Raw genomic sequence first — 20,995 nt, forward strand, 5'->3', positions numbered from 1 at the left:
GCCATGCACTCACCATATGCAGTCATGAATCCTGACACCTTCCTTCACAAGCTGTCACCAGGACAAAGAGGAAACAGTCTCTTAGATGTCATCCAGTGTTGGGCAGATGAGCAAGATTGCGAAACAGTTGAATTTATTCCTGGCAAGCCAACTGCCTCTGTCCAGAGAAATTTGGGCAATGCTCCCACGGAATGAACTGCCTTAGCGTTTCACACATGCATTTGGTTTTTGCCGCTTGTGCACTGCATTGTGTACGAACCATGCACTGGTGCGTTGGCGACAGGTAAATGCACATACAGGACTAACAGAAATACTCTGAAATATTGAGGTAAAAAAGATCTTGTGTCTAATGTAAGGCCTTTGCACAGAAGTATTGTAGAAAAGAATAACAATGTTTCATAAAGTCATGGCTTTGCTGCGGTAGCAATTTCACCAACATAGAATACGGCCATGACGAAAAAAAAAAACAGTAAAAATTTCCTGCACACAAATTCTGCACAAACCACATTGATGGACCCTAGGAAGAGCACAACTATGCAAGTAATTTGACGATGCAGATGACAGGCAGAATCGTTCCAATGCCATAAAAAAAATCCAGCACTTGCACTGTACCAAGTTAAAAAAAATGGAGTAGTTGCCTCTAGTTCACGAAACATGCCTTGGCGTTGCACAGCAGATTCCTAAAGTTTCACCAGACACACACGCACAACCAAGCAGCTTCCGATGCCTGTACAGTCTCCAGATGATAGCAGCAGCGGTTTACGATGGAATGGCCTCCGCTTATTCTGCATGAAAATAAAAGTGCACAATGATAAAAAAAACGGGAGATTTAGCAAAACACGCGTACAAGCTTGCTTTGTCGATAATGATCAAGCCATTGCACAATCAACGTCCTTTTCATTTGAGTGGCGACCTGAAGGGGCCAGTAATGCTGTAGACAGCTAGTTTTAGCTTTAAGAGGGCACTTTTGCAATCAAATCAGATCCAAAAATGTGGTGACGCTCGAGAAATGTGCATGCACAGTACTATAGTGCATCACCCAGGTCTCCCAATCCTTTTTCTTATCTAGTGTGTGTCCCTACATTCACTTTACTCAGGTACGGCTGTGCTGTGAAGATTTTTACCGATGGGGGAGCTTCCTGTTTATACAGCAGAAGCGATACTCATATCTATAGAGATCAAACTTCAAGGGTCCCAGAAAACTGGAAGATTGCAAACGTTATACTAATCCACAAAAAGGGAGATGTTAAAGAATCGAAAAACTATAGGCCCTTTAGCTTACTCCCAGTATTATATAAAATATTCACCAAGATAACTCGCAATAAAATAAGGGCAACACTAAACTTTTCCCAACCAAGGGAACAGGCTGGCTTCAGGAAGGGATACTTTACAATGGATAACATCCATGTCATCGATCAGGTAATTGAGAAATCCACAGAGTATGATCAACTTCTCTATATGGCTTTCGTAGATTACGAAAAGGCATTTGATTCAGTAGAGATAACAGCAGTCATAGAGGCATTACGTAATCAAGGAGTACTGAACGCTTACGTAAATATATTGGAAACTCTATAGGCGCTGCGCCTTTATTCTCCACAAGAAAAGCAGGGAGATACCTATAAAGAAAGAGGCCAGACAAGGAGACGCAATCTCTCCAATGCTGTTCACTGCGTCCTTAGAAGAAGTATCCAAGCTATTAATTTGGGAAGGTTCAGGAGTAAGGATCGGCTGTGAGTATCTCAGCAACCTTTGGTTTGCTGATGACATTTTGTTCAGCAACACTGGAGTTGAGTTAGAACAAATGATTGTGGACCTTGTAAGATTTGGCGGACGATCCTACTGCTGTCAACCAGATGTAGGAGTCGTCGGACTATCTCGCCGCTGCCACCAGACGTAAGAGTTGAAGGTCGTAGACGTAGGGATGAACTTGGGGAACAGGATTTATTTACAGGATTTTACATTTTAAGACAAGATACATTGGCAGTCTAGCGCGACTCCCATATGGAGCCCGCAAAACTAGCATACAGCAAACAGTTTACGAGCACACAGCTCACTACTACATTTCGAGCATGACAACGAGCACTCAGCTCCCGACGACGAGCATGACACGAGCACGACACGAGCACGCCCTAGCAGCCGGCAAACGCTGCTTATAAGCTCTCCGCTTGACGTCATAGTTCGACGTCATCGTTCGGCGTGGACGGAGTCCGAGTGGTCGGGAATGTTCGTCCAATCATTGTAAACTTGCCGCCGCCCCGCAGTACGGCCCACACACACCAAGGCACACAAGTTCGAGCGCCCACACACAAAGGCACCGGAGCCGACGTCAGAGGGCTTTGTAGAACTCTCGGTGCTGCATAGCTCGCGGTGCCGCATAGCTCTCGGTGTCGATGACCGAGGGCTTCGTAGAACTCTGCTCCGTACCACATTCCTGAGCTGACCGCGCGCCAATTGGCTGCCGGTCATCCTCAGTTCTCGGAAGGGCTCCCTGTCTAGTGGGCTTGGAACACGTGCAGCGGGCTGAAAGCTGGCAAGTTGCCACCCCGTACGGCCATTCCTAACAACCTGAACAGAGAGAGTAAGAATTGGGTTGAAGATTAATATGTGCAAAACAAAGATACTCATGAATAGCCGGACAAGGGAACCAGAGTTTAGGATCGTCAGTCAGCCTTTGGAGTCTGTGAAGGAGTACATTTACCTTGGACAATTAATCACAGGGAACCCTGATCATGAGAATGTAATTCACAGAATAAAAATGGGTTGGAGCACATGCAGCAGACATTGTCATCTCCTGACTGGAAACTTACCATTGTCATTGATAAGGAAGGTGTACAATCAGTGCATTTTATTTACTGCTGACATATGGGGTGGAAACTTGCAGACTGACAAAGAAGCTTGAGAACAAGTTAAAGACTGCGCAAAGAGCAATGTAACGAAGAATTCTAGGCATAACGTTACGAAACAGAAGGAGGTAACCTAATGTGCAGGTTAAATAACCGGCGAACCATTAGGGTTACAGGATGGGTGCCAAGAGAAGGGAAGCACAGTCGAGGACGGCAGAAGAGGGGTGGGCGATGAAATTGGAAAATTCACGGGCGCTAGTTAATGGGTTGGTGCAGGACAGGCGTAATTGGAGATCGCTGGGAGAGGCCTTCATCCTGGAGTCGACATAAAATAGGCTGCTGCTGCTGATGATGAACATTATGGTTCATTGTATCAAAGGTTTTAGTAGTCTTAAAAGGCTGAGCCCACATGTACCCGAGATCAAGTGAATAATAATATAATCAGTTGATGTTAGCAAAGCAAAGTTAGGTGAACTTCCTGAACTTATACTGAAATGACTAGGTTTCAGCAAGCTAAATTTAAGGTAGTTGTTAATACGATAAAGCAATAACTTTTCTACAACTTCACTAATTGAAGATAAAATACATATAGGATGATAGTTAGAGACCAGCGTTGTCACCCTTTTTGTGAAGAGGAACTACCTTAGCTTTTTTAGACATCTAGGGAATGTTGTAGCGAAGTGATGCATTTGTTACTTTTCTGACGCATCAGCTCACCAGGGAGACAACAATGAGAGGGGATGAGTTCAGGCAGGGGCAAGGCCAGATCCGCAGTTATGAAGATGAGAAGTGCCATTTGAATAACTAGGTTTATTAACTTAGCATTTAGATTTATGCTCTACACATATAAAATACAAAACGATGACACACCGATCGTCGACGGCATGCCTGACCGGCAGGTGGTGAAGTCCCGCCTGTGTGCTGCTGTCTCCTTGCTCTCTCCAAAACTTCTCGGACCATTCCTTAAATGAGTTTCTGCAGCATTCAAGGGACCCACGGGTCGGCGGGAGGTGCAGGCTTCTCCACCAATGGCCTATTTCGACCCATCCGGCTGGCCGACAGGATCCAATAAAGGCCAGAGTTTAAGAGTCCAAAAATGGTTGTGAAAATACTCCGCATAAAAAATAAATTTGCCCAAAAGTAATCAATTTTTCACGTCCCATACAGCCGAGCGTGAGAAGAGGGTGCGACGCGTTCATGAAGTGACTGTCAGGTACGGCAGCGTTGGCTGGGCGGGAGAACGTGCCCGAGGCACTGTTGTGGTTATTTCCGCACAAAGGCTTCCCCCGCATCGAGGAACCCACATTTGTGGAAAGAAAGGGGCCTGTGCTATACTATTTTCGCAACAATATACTGGTTTTTAACATGTTAATTACAAACACTGCTCATGCACACGGTAGAGATGGTAAAGAATCCCTTGGCATGGCATGGCAAGAACTTTATTTTAGTCCAGAGAAACTAGGGTCCGAGGGCACAAGCCCCCGGGCTATGTCGGTGGCTCCGCCCACGTAGGCACCGGTAGGCCAAAGGCTTTCCCGATGTCGTGAGCTCTCCGGACGGCCAGGAGTTGATCTTGGAGGACATCGCTGGATATGCGCCGACTCCAGTCCTCCTCACTGTTGAGATCCGAAGCCCTTTGGTTGGGGCACAGCCAGAACATATGATCAAATAGACACGGAGTGTTACCACAACTTTTACATTCCTTGACCTGATTTTAAAACAAGGCAAAGACCCCACATTAGCAACAAGTTACTGCCTAATTGCCCTCACAATTTGTATTTGCAAACTTTTTGAAAAAATGTTAAACCGTCACCTTCTACACTTTTTTCAGTCAAACAATTCTTTATTCATATCAGTGCAGTTTTAGAGAAGGGCAGTCTACAACCGACGATCTCATGCACATTGAAGCAAACATTCGTGACACCTTCGTACATAAATAATCCTTCTTTGTGTTTCTTGATATGCAAAAGGCGCGCGATACAACTTAGCGTTATGGAATGCTGCGCGACCTGTACGTTGGTGGTGGGCATCTGCGGCATTATGTTAAACATTATAGAAAGCTACCTATACAACCGTACGTTCCGGCTGAAAATAGGTATGCACTCTTGTGTGCATTCATACAGAAAATTGGGGTACCTCAGGGAGCTGTGTTCAGTTGCACGCTCTTTGTCGTTAATATGAATTCGCTTTGTGCGTCATTACCACCAGCTATTTTTTATTCCATCTATGTAGAAGACATACAGATAAGTTTCAAATCCTGCAACTTTACAGTGTGTTAGAGACAAGTACAACAGTGCTTGAACAGAGTTTCTAAGTGGCCAGACGAAAATAAGTTTAGAGTGAACCCCCCAAAAGTTCTTGTGCTCTTTTCACCACAAAGAAAGTTCTTGCTGCGGATCCCAATATGGAAATGCATGGGCAACAAATACCTGTGAACAAAGATCAGAAGTTTTTAGGCATCATACTTGACTCTAAACTTACTTTCATTCTACACAGGATATCTCAAAGTGAAATGCATAAAAACAACGAACTTGCTGACAATTTTATCTTCACACATCCTGGGGCAGCGAGAGGAAATGGTTAACGAATGTTAACAAACTCATCTGTTGCCGCTTGAAGTACCAGCGCGCACGTCATGCTGCCTTAACAATAGCCATAGTTTCATGCGCATATTTGGCAATACACTGTCATTTAACGCATCAGCACTGCCGTGTGTCATAACTGTATGGAACAGTTTTCCTGATAACATAGCATGCTTAAATTGTGGCGCTTTTCCCGAAGAATTGCAAAGCTTCCTGTAGCAACATTGTATAAGGATGTTATTGTCCTGCTTTCCTTCCCTGTTTTTCACACTTGAATTTTTGTATTTTTTGTGTATGAGGATATTACTGTTTTTACGCTGTCTAAAGCTTAGCCTAGACAAACATTTATTGAACGTTGCTTTACTTATCTTGTGATGCCTGTATTGATATTTATATTGTTTACTCCTGTTGAAACACTTTGTGTCCCCCCTTACCCAATGCCCTTAAATGGACCTGTGAGGTATTTTAAATAAATTAATTAATTAAATTTTATGTTCAATGAAGGATGTGAAACATTTAAGTATAATTTTCTCTAATCTTTTTGAAACAACTGCCAAAAAGAAATAGGACGGTAATTGGAAGGTTCGTTTCTGTCACCTTTCTTGTATAATACGGCGACTCTTGCATAATGCATTTTACGTGGAAAGCTTCCTGTTGCAAGACATGTATTAAAAATATTAACTAGCGCACTATAATTAATGTCAATAATATACGTAACTCATGTTATTTGTATGCCTGATGCGTCGATAGACTTGCTGTTATTTGGTTTCATAAAAGACGAAACTATTTCACTTTCATTAACACAGTCTAAGAAAATGGTCTGCTCATTAGGAAATATTATTGCCGGTATGTTGCTATTCATAGACAAGAGGGTGAAAGAGACAAAATTATCATTAAATGTATCGGAGTTCAAGACCTTTGAACTAAGCCCCATCCTTTAATAATTTAGTACGTGGAGGTATATGACCAATTGCTGATTTAAATTTTTTCCAGAGTTCTTCAGGTCTTCCTGCAGAAGAGCTGGATAGGTGAGTATAGTAATTTTTCTCTGCTATGTCACTATCCTTATTCACGGGGTTTCTAAATGCTGTACAAATTTTCAGTCCATCGGTACATCTTACTTGAAGAAATGCTCTCTAAATCTAGTCACTTTTTCTTATGTTGTTGAGCAGTTCATAAATCATTGACAGCTTTGTATGTTTCCTGCACTTACTAGAGGTTTCTTAAGGAAGACAATTCTCATAACCCACTTAACTTTGCACAGAAACTGCTCATAAGCTGCGTCAGGGTCATTTTCATTTACAACATTGCACCAGTCCCAGAATTGTGACAGTGTGGCAGGATTTATGTCTCGCTACAAGTAAGATTAGTCCTGCTTCTTTAAAATGTTAACCTGGGACACTGAAAATGGGCGAGTGATCACTTATCGCAAAATTAATGACACCTGCCTTTATGCAACACTTATCATACTTGATTATGAAATGTTTCAATATGGTACCTGTCTTTTCTGTTACCCTTGTCGGTACATTATTACATTGTGACGTGAGTGAGTGTTTAATAGTGTCTCAGAATCAAGCTTCATAGCAGCAGTAGCACATAGATTAAAGGGGCTCTGAACCACCCGTCGAGCTTGGTGAAATAACATACTCCGTTGGTAGCATATGCTGCTGTGAACGTATCAGCCAAGTTTGACTGTCGTATGTGGTGCGTGGAGCTTGCAAGCAGACCACGAAGTCGCCTTTCTCTCGAACACTCTTTTCAACAGAAACCTGCCTCCTTATTCTCTTAAGGAGGCAGGCTTACACTTTATTTCATAATAAAGCAGATTCCCATATGCGACTGCTATTGGTTGTTGTGGTTGGCTACGTAGCATAGATACAGCGACCACCGCAGGCTTCAGTTACGAGTACACTGGCTAAAAGCACTGTGGCTTCCTGAGGACAACCACATTTTGCTTATGTTTACTGCGTCATAGGCACCAAAATTGAAAGTCGTGGTGTCTACGTTAACATCAAAAATTAAACTTGAGCTTTATGCAAAGGTGACACTTGTAGGCACGCCCCACCGTACCGTAGCCTTCGCAGTGCAAGGCATTGAAAAAGCAGAGGTGGGACTCCTGCGCAAATGGTGCCGTTTTGATACAAACGCAAATTCCTGTGCCAAACACGGAAAATTGACCAAATTTTGTACGATGTGCCAGAGCGCCTTTGGCATGTGTGCTCCAGTGCTGGCTGCGAACAGCGAGCGGATTCTTCTCATAAAGAGAGTTCAGCTGTTCACATTTCGCACGCCGTGCGAGGGCGCTTCGCGCACAGTTTATAATTTTCGTGCTCTTTACAATGGACTTTTCCATGCTCCTGCTAAGTGACCGGTGCCCCTGGGTCCACTCTTGGCTGTTGTCACCGCTGTTGGAATGGCCAGGGCAGCTGTATTTACAGTGTACTAGAATATGCTTTAGTGGGTCGAATGTCGTAATTTTTCTTCTGTGCTGAGCACCTGGTGCTTTTTTTCCGAGCTTTGGCATGGCCCGAGTCTTTGCCTGTACGACACCGAAATGATGTTGATGTGGCTTCACTCACAAACAGACAATGCGATTGAAGGCCGTTGTTTTGATCTGTGAGGTTTGTTTTTACAAGCTGCCCGATGGGGACAAACTGCTGTGGTTGTGCAATGAAAAGTGGAAACACTGTGTGTTAACTGATACATACATAATAAGCTGGTACGGTTTATGCAGGTACAAAATGCATTATGTTCAATGGCCACTGAGTCAGGGATTTCACTTTACTACTTTTAAAACGAAACTACTGTTTAAGGAGGTACGGTTTAACAAGGTTTTAAGAATTTAAGGTTTTAAGAATTTAAAAGAATTTAGGATGGTGTCGCACTCTAATGATTTTATGAGTGCACTGCAAACACTTACCAAGATAACAACTGGTGCCTTATCATGCCTGACTGGTGCCTTATCATGCCTAAGCTGGGACCTTAGGAGTGGGTTATCTTTTGGGTGTGGGGAATTTCTCGGGATTCTACGGTAGAGAAAATTTGGCATTCTAGATTTACTAAATTTATAAATAAATACAATTTGCTCACCAGATGTAAATTCGGATTCCAGAAAAAGAAATCTACTGAACTGGTGCTGTTAAAAAAAAATGAGGATATATTCTGTCACAATTTGAAAACAACTTTTGTGATGGGAATATTCCTTGACTTTTCAAAAGATTTTGATCTTGTTAATGACGAGTTACTTCTAGAGAAGCTATGGTACTTCAGAATATGAAGCCAGGCTGCAAATCTAATAAAATGTTAACTTGTCAAGATACATAATCATACTCGGAAATAAAACCAATTAATTCTGGTGCCCCACAAGGCAGTATATTAGGACCACTACTTTTCAACATTTATGTTAATGACATTGTAAACATTAACCCAAATGCCAGATTCACATTATATGCAGATGGTACAAGCATTTTCTTATCTGGACATAACATTCATGAACTCGTACAAGGGTGCAATATGATGATGACTTCGCTGGGAAAATGGTCACAATCTAATCATATGCATGTTAATGAAAAAAACACGAGCAGTAATCTTCCAGCTGAAATATAAACCAGTTTGTCCACACAATAGTATCATATTTAACTCCAAACAAATAAAGATAATTGATCAGTTTAAATGTCTCGGTGTTAGCTAGATTTGACGTCATTGTTGATGTGTGCACTAACAACGTACTTAACAGCATATGTCAGCGTGTGCATGGACACGTACCGGCAGCTCGCTCAGGGGATCCTTGAAAGGAATCCCATGCTGTAACTAGCTTTTTCTGCCATTCTTCCTCGGCGGTAGAACGGCACTGCCCATGAGAAGTTAAGACACTCGAACCCACAACATTTGGTGGCAGTCGTACCCACTTGAAGATATGGGCAAACCAGCCATAACTGCAAGCTGGATTCCGTTTGCCATTGTTAACTTGAGCTGTACCCGCAACCTTTGGTGGCACCTCAATTTCATGTTCGAGTTCACCGTGCGCATACAATACATTGAAAGCCCGGTCAACGCAGCTGCAGATGCCTTCTGTATCGACGCAATATCCACGGCAACACTTGACATCGAAGAAATTGCTACGGTGCAGCACTTAGACGTCGTGCTTCGGGACCTCCGGTCCTCTGCAATGTCATTAGTGCTTCCAGACGTCTCCTTTCCATTTCCTTCAGTCACTACCACTTGCAACATGTCAAGGAGTCGAACACTGCCATTCATTCCATTCCGACTCCTTCATCAAGTGTTTGATAACCTACACCATACAAGTCATCCCCTAGTTCGTGCCACCCAGCATGCCACCTGAGTGTACTCTGATATGCGCCGCTTGCCACGCGAATGCCTTCACTGTCAGCGCTCCAAGAGGACGCAACACACGAAGTCGCCAATGCACTCCTTTCGTCTCTGTGATGCCCGTTTCTATCACTTTGACATCTACATTGTTGGCCCGCTCTCGCCACCATCCAAGGCATTCGCTACACTCACTTGTGTAGACCTTATGTAGACCTATGTTTGTCAATGGCTGGATTTCGTGCTGTGGATGCTGCAGCATTACGACCAATTGCGGCCTGCAGTTGAACATAGAGAAAGAAATGCAACAAGAGTGGATACTTTCACAGAGTCCAGCGGCTGAATCGAGTAGTACACCAAGACACTGGCATTAATACCCGAGCCACACTTCCTGTTTCATTTTTGGGTGTACATGTTTTGGCAGAATTATGTCTGGTGATATTGAGACAAATCCAGGCCTTGAGCATGATGACGTTTTGGCGAAGGTCTTAGCAACAGTTCAGCAGATTATATCCGGACAAGATGAAATTAAGGATGACCTGCTCGCAATAAAGAATTGGCAGGCATCTGTAGATGTCGAGTTGAGGCAGCTCTCTGCAAGAATCTGTGCAATTGAAGTTGACTCTGCGGAGATTAAAAACGCCCATAGCACTTTGGAATTCAGCTCATCTATTTTGGCTTGTAATTTACCGGACAAACTAAGGATACCACACTCCCGCTGTGAAGACGCGGAAAACCGAATGCGACGATCAAATTTGCTTTTCTTCGGTATTTCTGACGATGCTTCAGAGTCATGGTGCACAGCCGAGGAAAAAGTTATAGCACTCTGCACGAATCATCTTGGTATCAATCTGCAGTCTTCACAAATTGAACGCGCCCACCGCCTCGGCCAGTATCATGAAGATAAACGTAGGCCTATCATAGCTAAATTTACCTCCTTTAAAGACGGGCAACGTGTTTTCGAACAGGGCTATAAATTCAAGGACACTGGCTTTGCCGTGCATGAGGATTTTTCCCTTCAAACACGCATTGCCAGAAAAAATCTGCTTGACTATGCTAAATCTAAAAAGATGCCTTTCAAGCTTAACGTTGATAAGTTGAGGATTGATAAACAGGTATACATGTATGATTCTCCTTCAAACACTGTGATACAGTCTTCCAGATAGCTCAACCGCGCCCCGGCAACACGTCCACAGGATATTAGTAATCGAGCTTCAAATGCTTGTAGTCGACTATTGGAGCTTAAAGTATCTTTCACTAATATTCGTAGCATTCTCCCCAAGTGCACTGAACTATGCTCTCACTTAGAAAGCATCTTATTATTAACAGAAACGTGGCTTAGATGTTCCTGATCACGAAGTTTTATTTGACACTGAGGATTACATCATTCACCGGAATGATCGGACCCAGAAGGGGAGGTGGCGTCCTAGTCGCCATAAAGAAACAGATAGAACATGTTTCCTCCCCACTGGAAATCTTGTGGGTTTATATTCCTTCACAGGCGCACAAGTGCCTACTTGGGGTATGTTACAAAGCACCAGATCATACGAGCTCGTTCATTTCAGACTTGACCGATAACCTTAGTGCAATTAAACAGAAATTCCAAACAGCTCATATCTTCCTTTTGGGTGACTTCAACTATCCTGACATTGACTGGAAAAACCTAACATCTTCTTCTACCGACTCTAATGAATTCATAGAGTTTAGTCTAGATTTTTCATTTGTCCAGATAATAAATCAACCTACCCGCGGTGATAACATCTTGGATTTGATCCTTACGACTGCTCCCGAGTTTATCAGCCCAGTGTCTTTTTGTGAACGATTTAGTGACCATCTGCTTCTCGAATTTACAATTACATCTTTTTATCAGCATATCACATGGTCCAAACAAATCTTGGATTATAAAAAAGGAGACTACGATTCCATCAACCTCAGTTTAGAAAACTTTTGCCGCACATATATTCCTACTTTTCCTGGCAGACCGGTCCACGAAAACTGGACTTTATTTAAAGAAAAATTAACTGACCTTGTTCACTCATACATACCGCGCATTTCCTTCTGGGTTAATATATCAAAGCCTTGGTTTCACAGGTCTTTGCGCACGCTAAAGAACAAAAAGAAATGTTTATTTAGGAAAGCTAAACAATTAAGAACCCCACAATCACGGCTTAACCACAAAGCAGCTGATCAAAAATACTGTCAAGCTGTACGCAAAGCTAAACACACGTTCTGTTCATGTGATCTTCAATCTGTTATCAAGAATAAGCCGTCAAAATTCTGGAAGACCATATCACCGAAAAACAGGCATGCTAATATATTACTTCAAGACGACATCGGGGCACCCATAAGTAAACAAGAGTGTCCATTTGTTTTTAACCCTTTCTTTAGATCTGTCTTTACTCATGAAGACCATGCCAGTATCCCACAGCTAACCGATGTCCTCTATCAGTACATGGAGCCTATAAACGTAACTGGTACTGGTATTGCATCTTTAATCAATAACCTAAACTTATCAACTTGTTGTGGCATTCACGGCATAAATTCTAAAATACTTAAGAACACCGTAAATCATTCCAGCGTTATCCTCTGTAACATATTCGAGCAATCATTGTCTACCGGGGAAATACCTGATGATTGGAAAATCGCTAAAGTTATTCCTGTTTTTAAAGCTGGTGACAGAAATCATGTCAGTAACTATCGCCCGATATCTCTAACCTGTATTGCATGCAAACTTCTTGAGCACATCGTCGCATCAGGCATCGCACATTACCTTGAATGCAATAACTTCTTTTTCCCAAACCAGCATGGATTTAGGAAGGGATATTTGTGTGACATGCAGTTAATAGAATTCACCAGTGAACTTTTTTTCTAACGTGGATGAAGGTTTCCAGACTGACTGCATTTCTTTTTACTACTCCAAGGCATTTGATCGTGTTCCACACTCCCGCTTAATAGCTAAACTATCGTCGTTGCACTTACATTCTTCAACGATCTCATGGTTGCATAATTTCCTGTCATTTCGTTAGCAGTTCACTGTCGTCGACAGATATGAATCCGATTTAACTGATATCTCCTCCGGTGTTCCCCAGGGCAGCGTCTTGGGTTCATTACTGTTTTTAATCTGCATCAATGACCTGCCGTCTAACATTACTTCAACCATTAGACTTTTCGCAGACGACTGCATAATATATCGGAAAATTAGCTCACCCTCTGAACACCTTGAACTTCAGAACGACTTAGATCAAATCACTAACTGGTGCACATCGTGGCAAATGATGCTGAATCCTGACAAATGCAGAACTGTGACTTTTACCTGCAAAAAGACGCCTTCAGCCTTCCCATACTCACTAAATTCTAACCCTTGTGCGCATGCGACTTCATACAAGTACCTTGGCGTATATCTCACTGTCAATCATTGCTGGAAGACTCGCAATAATAAAATGACCGCCAAACCATTGCGTACTCTTGGCTATCTGAAGCGTAATCTTCGAGATGCCCCTTTAACCACTCGAAAACTAGCCTAGCAGACTTTTGTTCGTCCTCAACTTGAATTCGCCTCGCCCATATGGTCACCGCATGAGGCCTATCTAATGCAATCACTTGAATGAATTCAGAACCGCGTGGTACGTTTTATAACCAGGATATATGACCGACAGACTAGTGTTACTAACTTGAAGTTCTCGCTATCACTCCCAACACTAGAGCTGTGAAGGAAGGTAGCTTTGCTGTCTCTTCCACAAAATAATTCATAGTCAGCATCCTACTACCCTTCCCCTTACCGAACCACATAGTACATCCCGTCGTCTTTGTAATAGCCACAGCTTTAGGCACACATTTGGCCGAACCACGGCTTTTAATTCATCAGTGCTTCCACGTGCCATAAGCTACTGGAATGATCTTCCTGATCGCATTGTTGCATTACATGACACTGCAGCCTTCAAAGACCAAGTACTGCTCTGGTTTTCCTAACTGTTTTATTCACTGCCTTGTACTTCGTTAGTCACCCTTTTAGTCGTCATTTCAATGTTCCTTCATAGATTGCATATACTGTGCAATATTTTTCTGGCCTTATATTTGTAACTTTATACTTCTCATTAGTTCTTTGTGTCCGGTGAAACTGTTACCCATTGTGATGCATGAGCTGCTTTTTTGTATCCTTCATTTTCTGTACATGCCCCCTCACACAATACTCCTTTCTAGAGCCTGTGAGTATTTTGAATGAATGAATGAATGAATGAATGAATGAATGAATGAATGAATGAATAAATAAATAAATAAATAAATAAATAAGTAAATAAGTAAATAAATAAATAAGTAAATAAGTAAATAAATAAATAAATAAATAAATAAATAAATAAATAAATAAATAAGTAAATAAATAAATAAATAAGTTTTTATTTATAAATAAATAAGTTTTTATTTATTTATTTATTTATCATACCCTCAAGGTACGGTTGTACATTGCAGAGGGGAGGGGGAAAGTAAGTAAATACAGAGGCAAATCACAAAATAAGAAAGGAAGGCAAACAACATGGCAAAAAAAAAAAACATCGTATACAAAATAATAATGGTAAAAAGAAACTTGTGAGTGTGGCAAAAATACATGGCATAACAAAATAAAGAAAGGAAAGAACATACGATATAAAAATACAAGCCAAAATGTAAAAACAATGACATAAAAGCAGTTATTATACAGAACAAGCAAACGCAACAATAATTTATAACATGAAGCTTTGAAGTGTGCTTTTAAAGTTATTGGTGTCAATAATGCTTGTAAGTAATGCGGGTAAGTTATTCCAATCTTTGCTCGTTTGGGGAAGAAATGAATATGAAAAGCCGACGGTGTTGCAGTGCGGAATGTTCTAATGCAGAAGTATTACACTTCTGCATTAGAACGGGAGTTGAGGAGACTGTGCTTTTACATACTAGCGAAGTGGACAAGATATGTGTGAGGATGAGTGTGGGAAGTACCCTCTATATTGCAGACCTTCCGAATTTACATGAATGTGACTGAGTGAATGTCAGAAAGGTGAATATACTGGGGGTGGTGTATTGTAGTTTTGCAGTAAAGATGTTAGATGAACTATGAGGGCTTGAAAATGTGTGCAGTTTCATGTCCCTGGGGAACTAGAACATTCACTGAGTTGATATTGACACATGTGCTCGTTTATTTTTTGGGGGTGACCGCTTTTCACTGTCTAAGTGCTGGAGGTGCCTGCATGTATCAGAAGTTTCTCGAATGTTACTGATGGTTGTGTCTGCTGTCTGTGTCACTGTAGTTTGTGTAACCTGATTGAATATACGACGAAAATTGTGTAGACCATTCAGGAAGACACGCGAGCACCAGAAATTATTCAGAACCTTTGATGACTTGTGTATAAAAGCTGACGCGCTTGACCGGCAGAGCAGATTTTTTACGATCTCCAACTGTGTTCACCGCTATCATTGTGCTTTGAGTGTAGCCTGTTTTTCTAGGCACAGGTTCACCCAGTAAAGAGTTAGTTTCGCTGTTTACAGTTTTGCTACGACAGAGCGCACCGGGGTCAGAACTGCTGGGGACAACTTTGTAGGTCATGTCACTGAGGCAGCGTGTAACCTTGTAGGGACGAAAATACTAGCGGATCAACTTGTCCGAGAGTCCACGGTGACGAATGGCCGTCCAGACCCACACGCAGGTGCCGGTATTGTAATGGACGTCGCGTTGACCCTGGTTGTATCGAAGGGTGTTGGTATGCTGTTGACTCCGGATACGATGTCGAGCAAGCTGGCATGCCTCTTCGGCTCCTTGCACGAACTCTTCCACATGTTCGCCGGTCGGGTTATTATCAGCCAGAGGTAGCATGGCGTCAAGTGTTGACGTGACGCCCGTATAAAAGTTCGAACGCGTAAACTGTGTAGTCTCCTGTACAGCAGTGTTATACACAAAAGTCACATAGGCTAAAATCTCGTCCCACGTTTTGTGCTCTACGTCGACATACATGGAGAGCATATCAGCCAGCGTTCTGTTCAGAAGTTCCGTTAATCCATTGGTTTGAGGGTGATACGCAGTGCTCTTACGGTGAGAGCTATGCATCAGCTGGAGAATGTCCTGCATAGGTTCAGCTGTAAATGCTGTACCGCGGTCGGTGACGAGAACAGACGGTGCACCATGTTGTAGGATGATGTGGCGTACAAAGAACTTGACCACTTCATACGAATTTGCTTGCAGAATAGCTTCGGTTTCGGCATACCGGGTTAAATATTTGGTAGCGACGACTATCCATCTGTTGCGCGAAGAAGTTGCTGGGAATGGCCCAAGTACATCCATTCCTATTTGTTGGAACGGTGCTTGAGGAGGGTCCGCAGGCTGGAGAAAGCCAGCTGGTTTAACTGGTAATTTCTTGCGGCGTTGATAATCGCAGCAAGTCTTCACGTACGTACCATTCCACAGAAGAATAAAGCCGGGGCCAGTAATACTTTCGTCGTATCCTTGCTAATGTCTTGGTGAATCCCAGGTGTCCCGCGCATGGCTCATCATGGCAGGCTTGCAAAATGTATTGGGGCAGCGCCGACAGCACGACAAGGAGGTACGTATTGGGACCGCTTCCGCAGTTTTTCCTGTAACGGACATTGTCGTGCAAGTAGTACGATGATAAGCCGCGCACGAGCGTGTGGGGTAGAACACCTTCAACTCCTTGAAGGTGCTCGACGAGCGGCAGCAGCTCAGGGTCAGCACACTGGTGCTCAGCCATTTTTATGGCGTCTATAACGTCGACGCCGTTTTTATGGTGTCTATAACGCCGACAATTGGCAAGTCATGGTCAGGGTCAGATGACATTGTAGGGAGTGGTGTGCGTGACAAACAGTCAGCGTCACTGTGCTTCCTTCCAGATCTGTAGACAACTGTAATGTTGTACTCTTGTAAGTGCAGGCTCCAAAGGGCTAGTCTGCCTGAAGGATCCTTGAGGTTGGCAAGCCAGCACAGCCCATGGTGGTCACTGACTGCCTTAAAAGGTATACCGTACAAGTACGGTCGGAATTTACTAATGGCCCACTGCTGCTGCTCGTCCGCCCAAATGAAAGGCACACTGTCGCATGTAAGCCGTGTCAGAGGCTCAGCAATTCTCGAGAATCCCTTGACGAAGCACGTATAATATGCGCACAAACCAAGAAAGCGTTGGATAGCCTTCTTGTCTGTGGGTGGCGAAAACTCGGTGACGGCAGCTAACCTGTCGGGGTCTGGTCGGACGCCTTGAGGACCAACGACATGGCCAAGAAATTTGAGCTCTTGGAACCCAAAGTAGCATTTTCCAGGCTTGATGGTGAGGCAGGTAGTACGGATTGCAGCGAGGACACTCTCAAGTCGTGCGAGATGTTTGTCAAACGTGCTCGAGAACACGACGTCGTCCAAGTATACGAGGCTAGTTTGCCATTTGAGTTCAGCAAGCACGATATCCATCATCGGCTCAAAGGTGGCAGGTGCGGAACAGAGACCGAAGGGGAGAGCTTTGAACTCATAAAGCCCGTCAGGTGTCACAAACGCCGTTTTTCACGATCCCGTTCATCAACTTCAATTTGCCAATACCCTGATTTAAGATCACCGAAGAAAAAAACTTGGCATGTTGCAGATGATCCAATGCGTCGTCAATGCGTGGCAATGGATAAATGTAGCGCTTGGTGACACGGTTAAACTTTCTGTAATCTACACAGAAGCGCAGTGTGTTGTCTTTCTTTCTGACTAACAGTACAGGGGAAGCCCATGGGCTTGTAGACGGCTGGATCACGTCGTCTTGGAGCATCTCTTTCACCTGATGCTTGGTTGCTTCTCTTTCCACTGTAGACACTCTGTAAGGATGCTGACGAACAGGATGTGCAGGCTCGACCGTAATAATGCGGCGCTTCGTGATGGACATGCGCCGCACTTTGGATGACGTTGAAAAACAGTCTGCCAATTCCTTCACGAAACTCAGTAGATGGCCTTTCTGACCGTCTGGCAGAGCTGCGTTAACGTCAATCTGTTCTTTTAGGCAAAGTTTAAAGTGTGTGGGTTAATTGTGGCCTTTGCACTAAATTCTTCCGGTGCACCTAAGTATCGTGTGTTTCATGCATGTATAATTTAGCCTGCTCTCCTGAGAGAACTATAACAGCCATGGAAATTAAATTTGTTGAAAATGGGAGAATAATAGTGGCTCATAACCATGCTAACTGAAATGTTTTTGTGTGAAGCATTTTGCTAAAAAAGGAAGAAAGCACTCGAATGCACTGTTTACAGGCAATGTTTGAAAGTGAAGTCGTAGGCGGCCAATATTTTATGGTGTGTGGCTTAATTACTGGCAACTGAAATCTTAAATGCAACTACTCAAAAGAAACAGCTTCACTGAAAATTAGGCCCTGATTGTGCCAGGTTGCTTAAGTCAGCTGTCTGTCAATTGGAAGTTGAGTGAATCAAGTACAAACATCTTCAAAGTAAATAACTAGCAGAAGCCTGGAAGGATTAGAAGGATGTCCCAGTTTGTAACTGTGCATTAAAATGATACTAGACAAGTTAGAATGACATTTATAGAGCACAAATATGAAAAGTAGGGAAAGTGTGAAATTTCCAAACTTTAGCTAGAAATGCATTCACAGCTAGAGGAATGGCTAAAGTAGCAGGCTTGTGAAGTATGCATTGCCATGTTCTTAATAACTTTGTGATCCATATGTTGTCTCTGTCTACTACAGTAATGCTGGTTGTGGAATTCTAGAAACATGCACAGGTGTTCCGCTCTGCGGGTTTCGTGTGGCGCAAAGCCTTTTATTATCACCCGAAGTCCAGACACCCTGTCTTAAAACCGCCACACCGAACTTCCTCCCGTATCAACCACAGCAACGCCATAGCATGACTTAACAGCCGTACTTCATCAATGCTAACCTCATTCTTTCCTCAAGCAATAACCCACTGAAACAATCTACCCGATACCATAGCCTCATGCACTGACAGCGAGCTATTCTGGGAAATATTAATCAGCCATATTCCATAGTACATACGTAGCTAATGTGTTTCATGCTCTCGCTGTGTGGAAATCTGCTGCTGTAGTTTTAGGCTGTTGTATCTTTGCACTTTTGTGCTGTATTTTTTTTTTGCTATTTCTATTTTTGTATCTGCTTTTACACTTGTACCTCTGTACTTCACTGTACTGATACTGTACCTCTGTGGCCGTGTCATATGTTCCTCTATGCCTCCCTCCCCCACTCTTATGTAATGCCCTCGGGCCTTTAAGGTGGAAATAAATTAAGTGAAATGACCCCCCCTCCCCCCCACACAAATGAAATTACCAAGTAACCAGCACTGTGAAGTAGTGTGTGATTAGTGCATCAAAGTGCCAACTACACATTGTTGTAGGAGAATCAGTTTACATGCTAGTGGTGCTGGTGGGCTATGTTTTGTTCTTGTTCACCCTCTCATGATGACAAATCAGATACTAGTGGCCTGACGAAAATGGCTGTGAATGTTCTGTATAAAGTTTATTCCCCTTCTCTCTTTCGGGTGTGAACGCTGACATGACCAGCTAGACCAGTGTGTACTCTGTTCACATGACCACCTTTGCTGTATATAAAATAAATCTCACTCAGTGCACAAGATGCTGCTCAATGAAGGTGGCACTAGCAACTAGATTTTGGTCGTTCTCATGTCTCATCATATAAACTTGATATTTTTGTCTTTTATAAAGGTTCAAGGAGATAACTGTTAATTACAAGTTCCCACAACACTTTCGCATTTATCTTTCTTTTTTTTTTCAATGTGTATGTATGCTTCACATTTAAAATAAATGTTTGTTGGAAACCAGCACTTTGTTCATGTCTGCACTTTCACTATACATGTATTGTGCTGGTCTGCACGAATGCCTAAACGTTGAAGTGACACGGAAAGACAGAGCTAATTATAAAATCTGTGCACAAAAACTGCTAACTGCTTAATTGAAGTCGGGGTTCAAAAAGAAATATTTTTTTCCACACTGAGAAAGGAAACAAGAGCTATGTCTAAAAGAATGCAATGAAGGTTGATTCTAGTGGTAACAGGAAACAGTCTGCTTAAGGCACGGTGCCGAAGCACTGTCCAAGTTCTTGGGAAGATTTATAAGGATGAAAGAGGAAACTACAAAAACAGCAGCCATTAAAAAAACCTGGTAATGTGTAAATGCACATATTTGTAGCATGTATAAAAAGCATGTCCTTAATGCCACATGCCTTAGCAGTGATTTAACAAGGAATGTCATTTTGAGTGATTTTCACAAGATGATGTACTGTTGAGCAGCAACTGCTTTCTTAGCAGCATTTAGGCACGAGTAAATCGCCCCATACCTTTAATGGGTGAGAAAGAGATTAAGCCAATGCATAAAGTAAGCTTGGGTAATCATAGTGTAAAAAAGAAAGTGGGAGGTGTTAAGCGTGATAGGGGGAACAGTTGGTAGTGCTGCTGTTGGCTCTTTTTGAGGTGGCAATAACTCAAAACGAAGCTAACATAGATAATCCTTAATTTTCCCTTATACTTTGACTTCCCTTGCCCTACTCGTGCACCAGCTACTCCTACTGCATTGAGGGCGAGTAGGCTACATGGGCATGAAAGCTGCCAAGAAAAGTATTTCCTGCCCTGATGAACACAATTCCATCATTTATATGCTCCAGCTACATTCTTTGATCAACCACTTGATCACTTGAAGCCTTTCACTTCCTGTGAACCTTGATCTTCTTCAACTTTATACAAGTTTATAGCATAAGCATAATTTTGGGCAGAATATCTGCACAAGTTAAATTAATAGAGAATTGTTACTGAGGGATTAAGGCATCAAGTACAGTCGCCGACCGATTTTCCGGACTCCAAAAATTCGGACATGCCCGATTATTCGGTCAGCTTCGCGGCAACGCCATTCTACCCATAGACCATAATGTATAACAACTGCCGAAAGTTCGGACACCTTGCAACCTCTCGTCTGATTTTTCGGACACTCCTTGAGCCAACTCGGTCGAGAGCACCATGCACCGACTCTGACCGGTGCATGGTTCCATACATCGTTCGACTTGCTGAAAGCCATGTTTGTTTTGAGCGGAGCTTCCTTGCTGCCCCACGAAGTGGCGCTACTGGAAATCCCCGCTCATCATCATCGTTTCTGCCTGGTTAGAGTGGCTTTGCAGCAGTTCCGGTTTCAGCTTAGTAAGCCATGTCAAGACAATCCAGCAGCTGATTTGTTTCTTCGCGCACGACGCTGCGAGCAGGCCACGTTTTTC

General features: G+C 42.9%; 1 protein-coding gene across 3 annotated transcripts in view; it reads left to right on the forward strand.

The window, feature by feature from the left end:
- LOC139059436 (uncharacterized) overlaps window positions 1–20,995 on the forward strand; it is a 102,222-nt gene that overhangs the window by 34,708 nt on the left and 46,519 nt on the right. For 2 of the 3 annotated variants that reach the window (XR_011514187.1, XM_070537870.1), the window contains exons 2-4: window positions 6,419–6,453; window positions 16,246–16,317; window positions 17,571–19,556. Coding sequence is in view for 2 of the 3 variants with exons in the window: in XM_070537870.1 (XP_070393971.1) it covers window positions 6,419–6,453; window positions 16,246–16,317; window positions 17,571–17,661 (198 nt within the window). In the remaining variant the exon portion in view is untranslated. Of the gene's footprint in view, window positions 1–6,418; window positions 6,454–16,245; window positions 16,318–17,570; window positions 19,557–20,995 lie in introns of those variants that run through there. The other variant, XM_070537871.1, reaches the window with a different exon arrangement.

Source organism: Dermacentor albipictus, chromosome 4 (assembly GCF_038994185.2).
Source record: "Dermacentor albipictus isolate Rhodes 1998 colony chromosome 4, USDA_Dalb.pri_finalv2, whole genome shotgun sequence".
Taxonomy (NCBI): Eukaryota; Metazoa; Arthropoda; class Arachnida; order Ixodida; family Ixodidae; genus Dermacentor; species Dermacentor albipictus.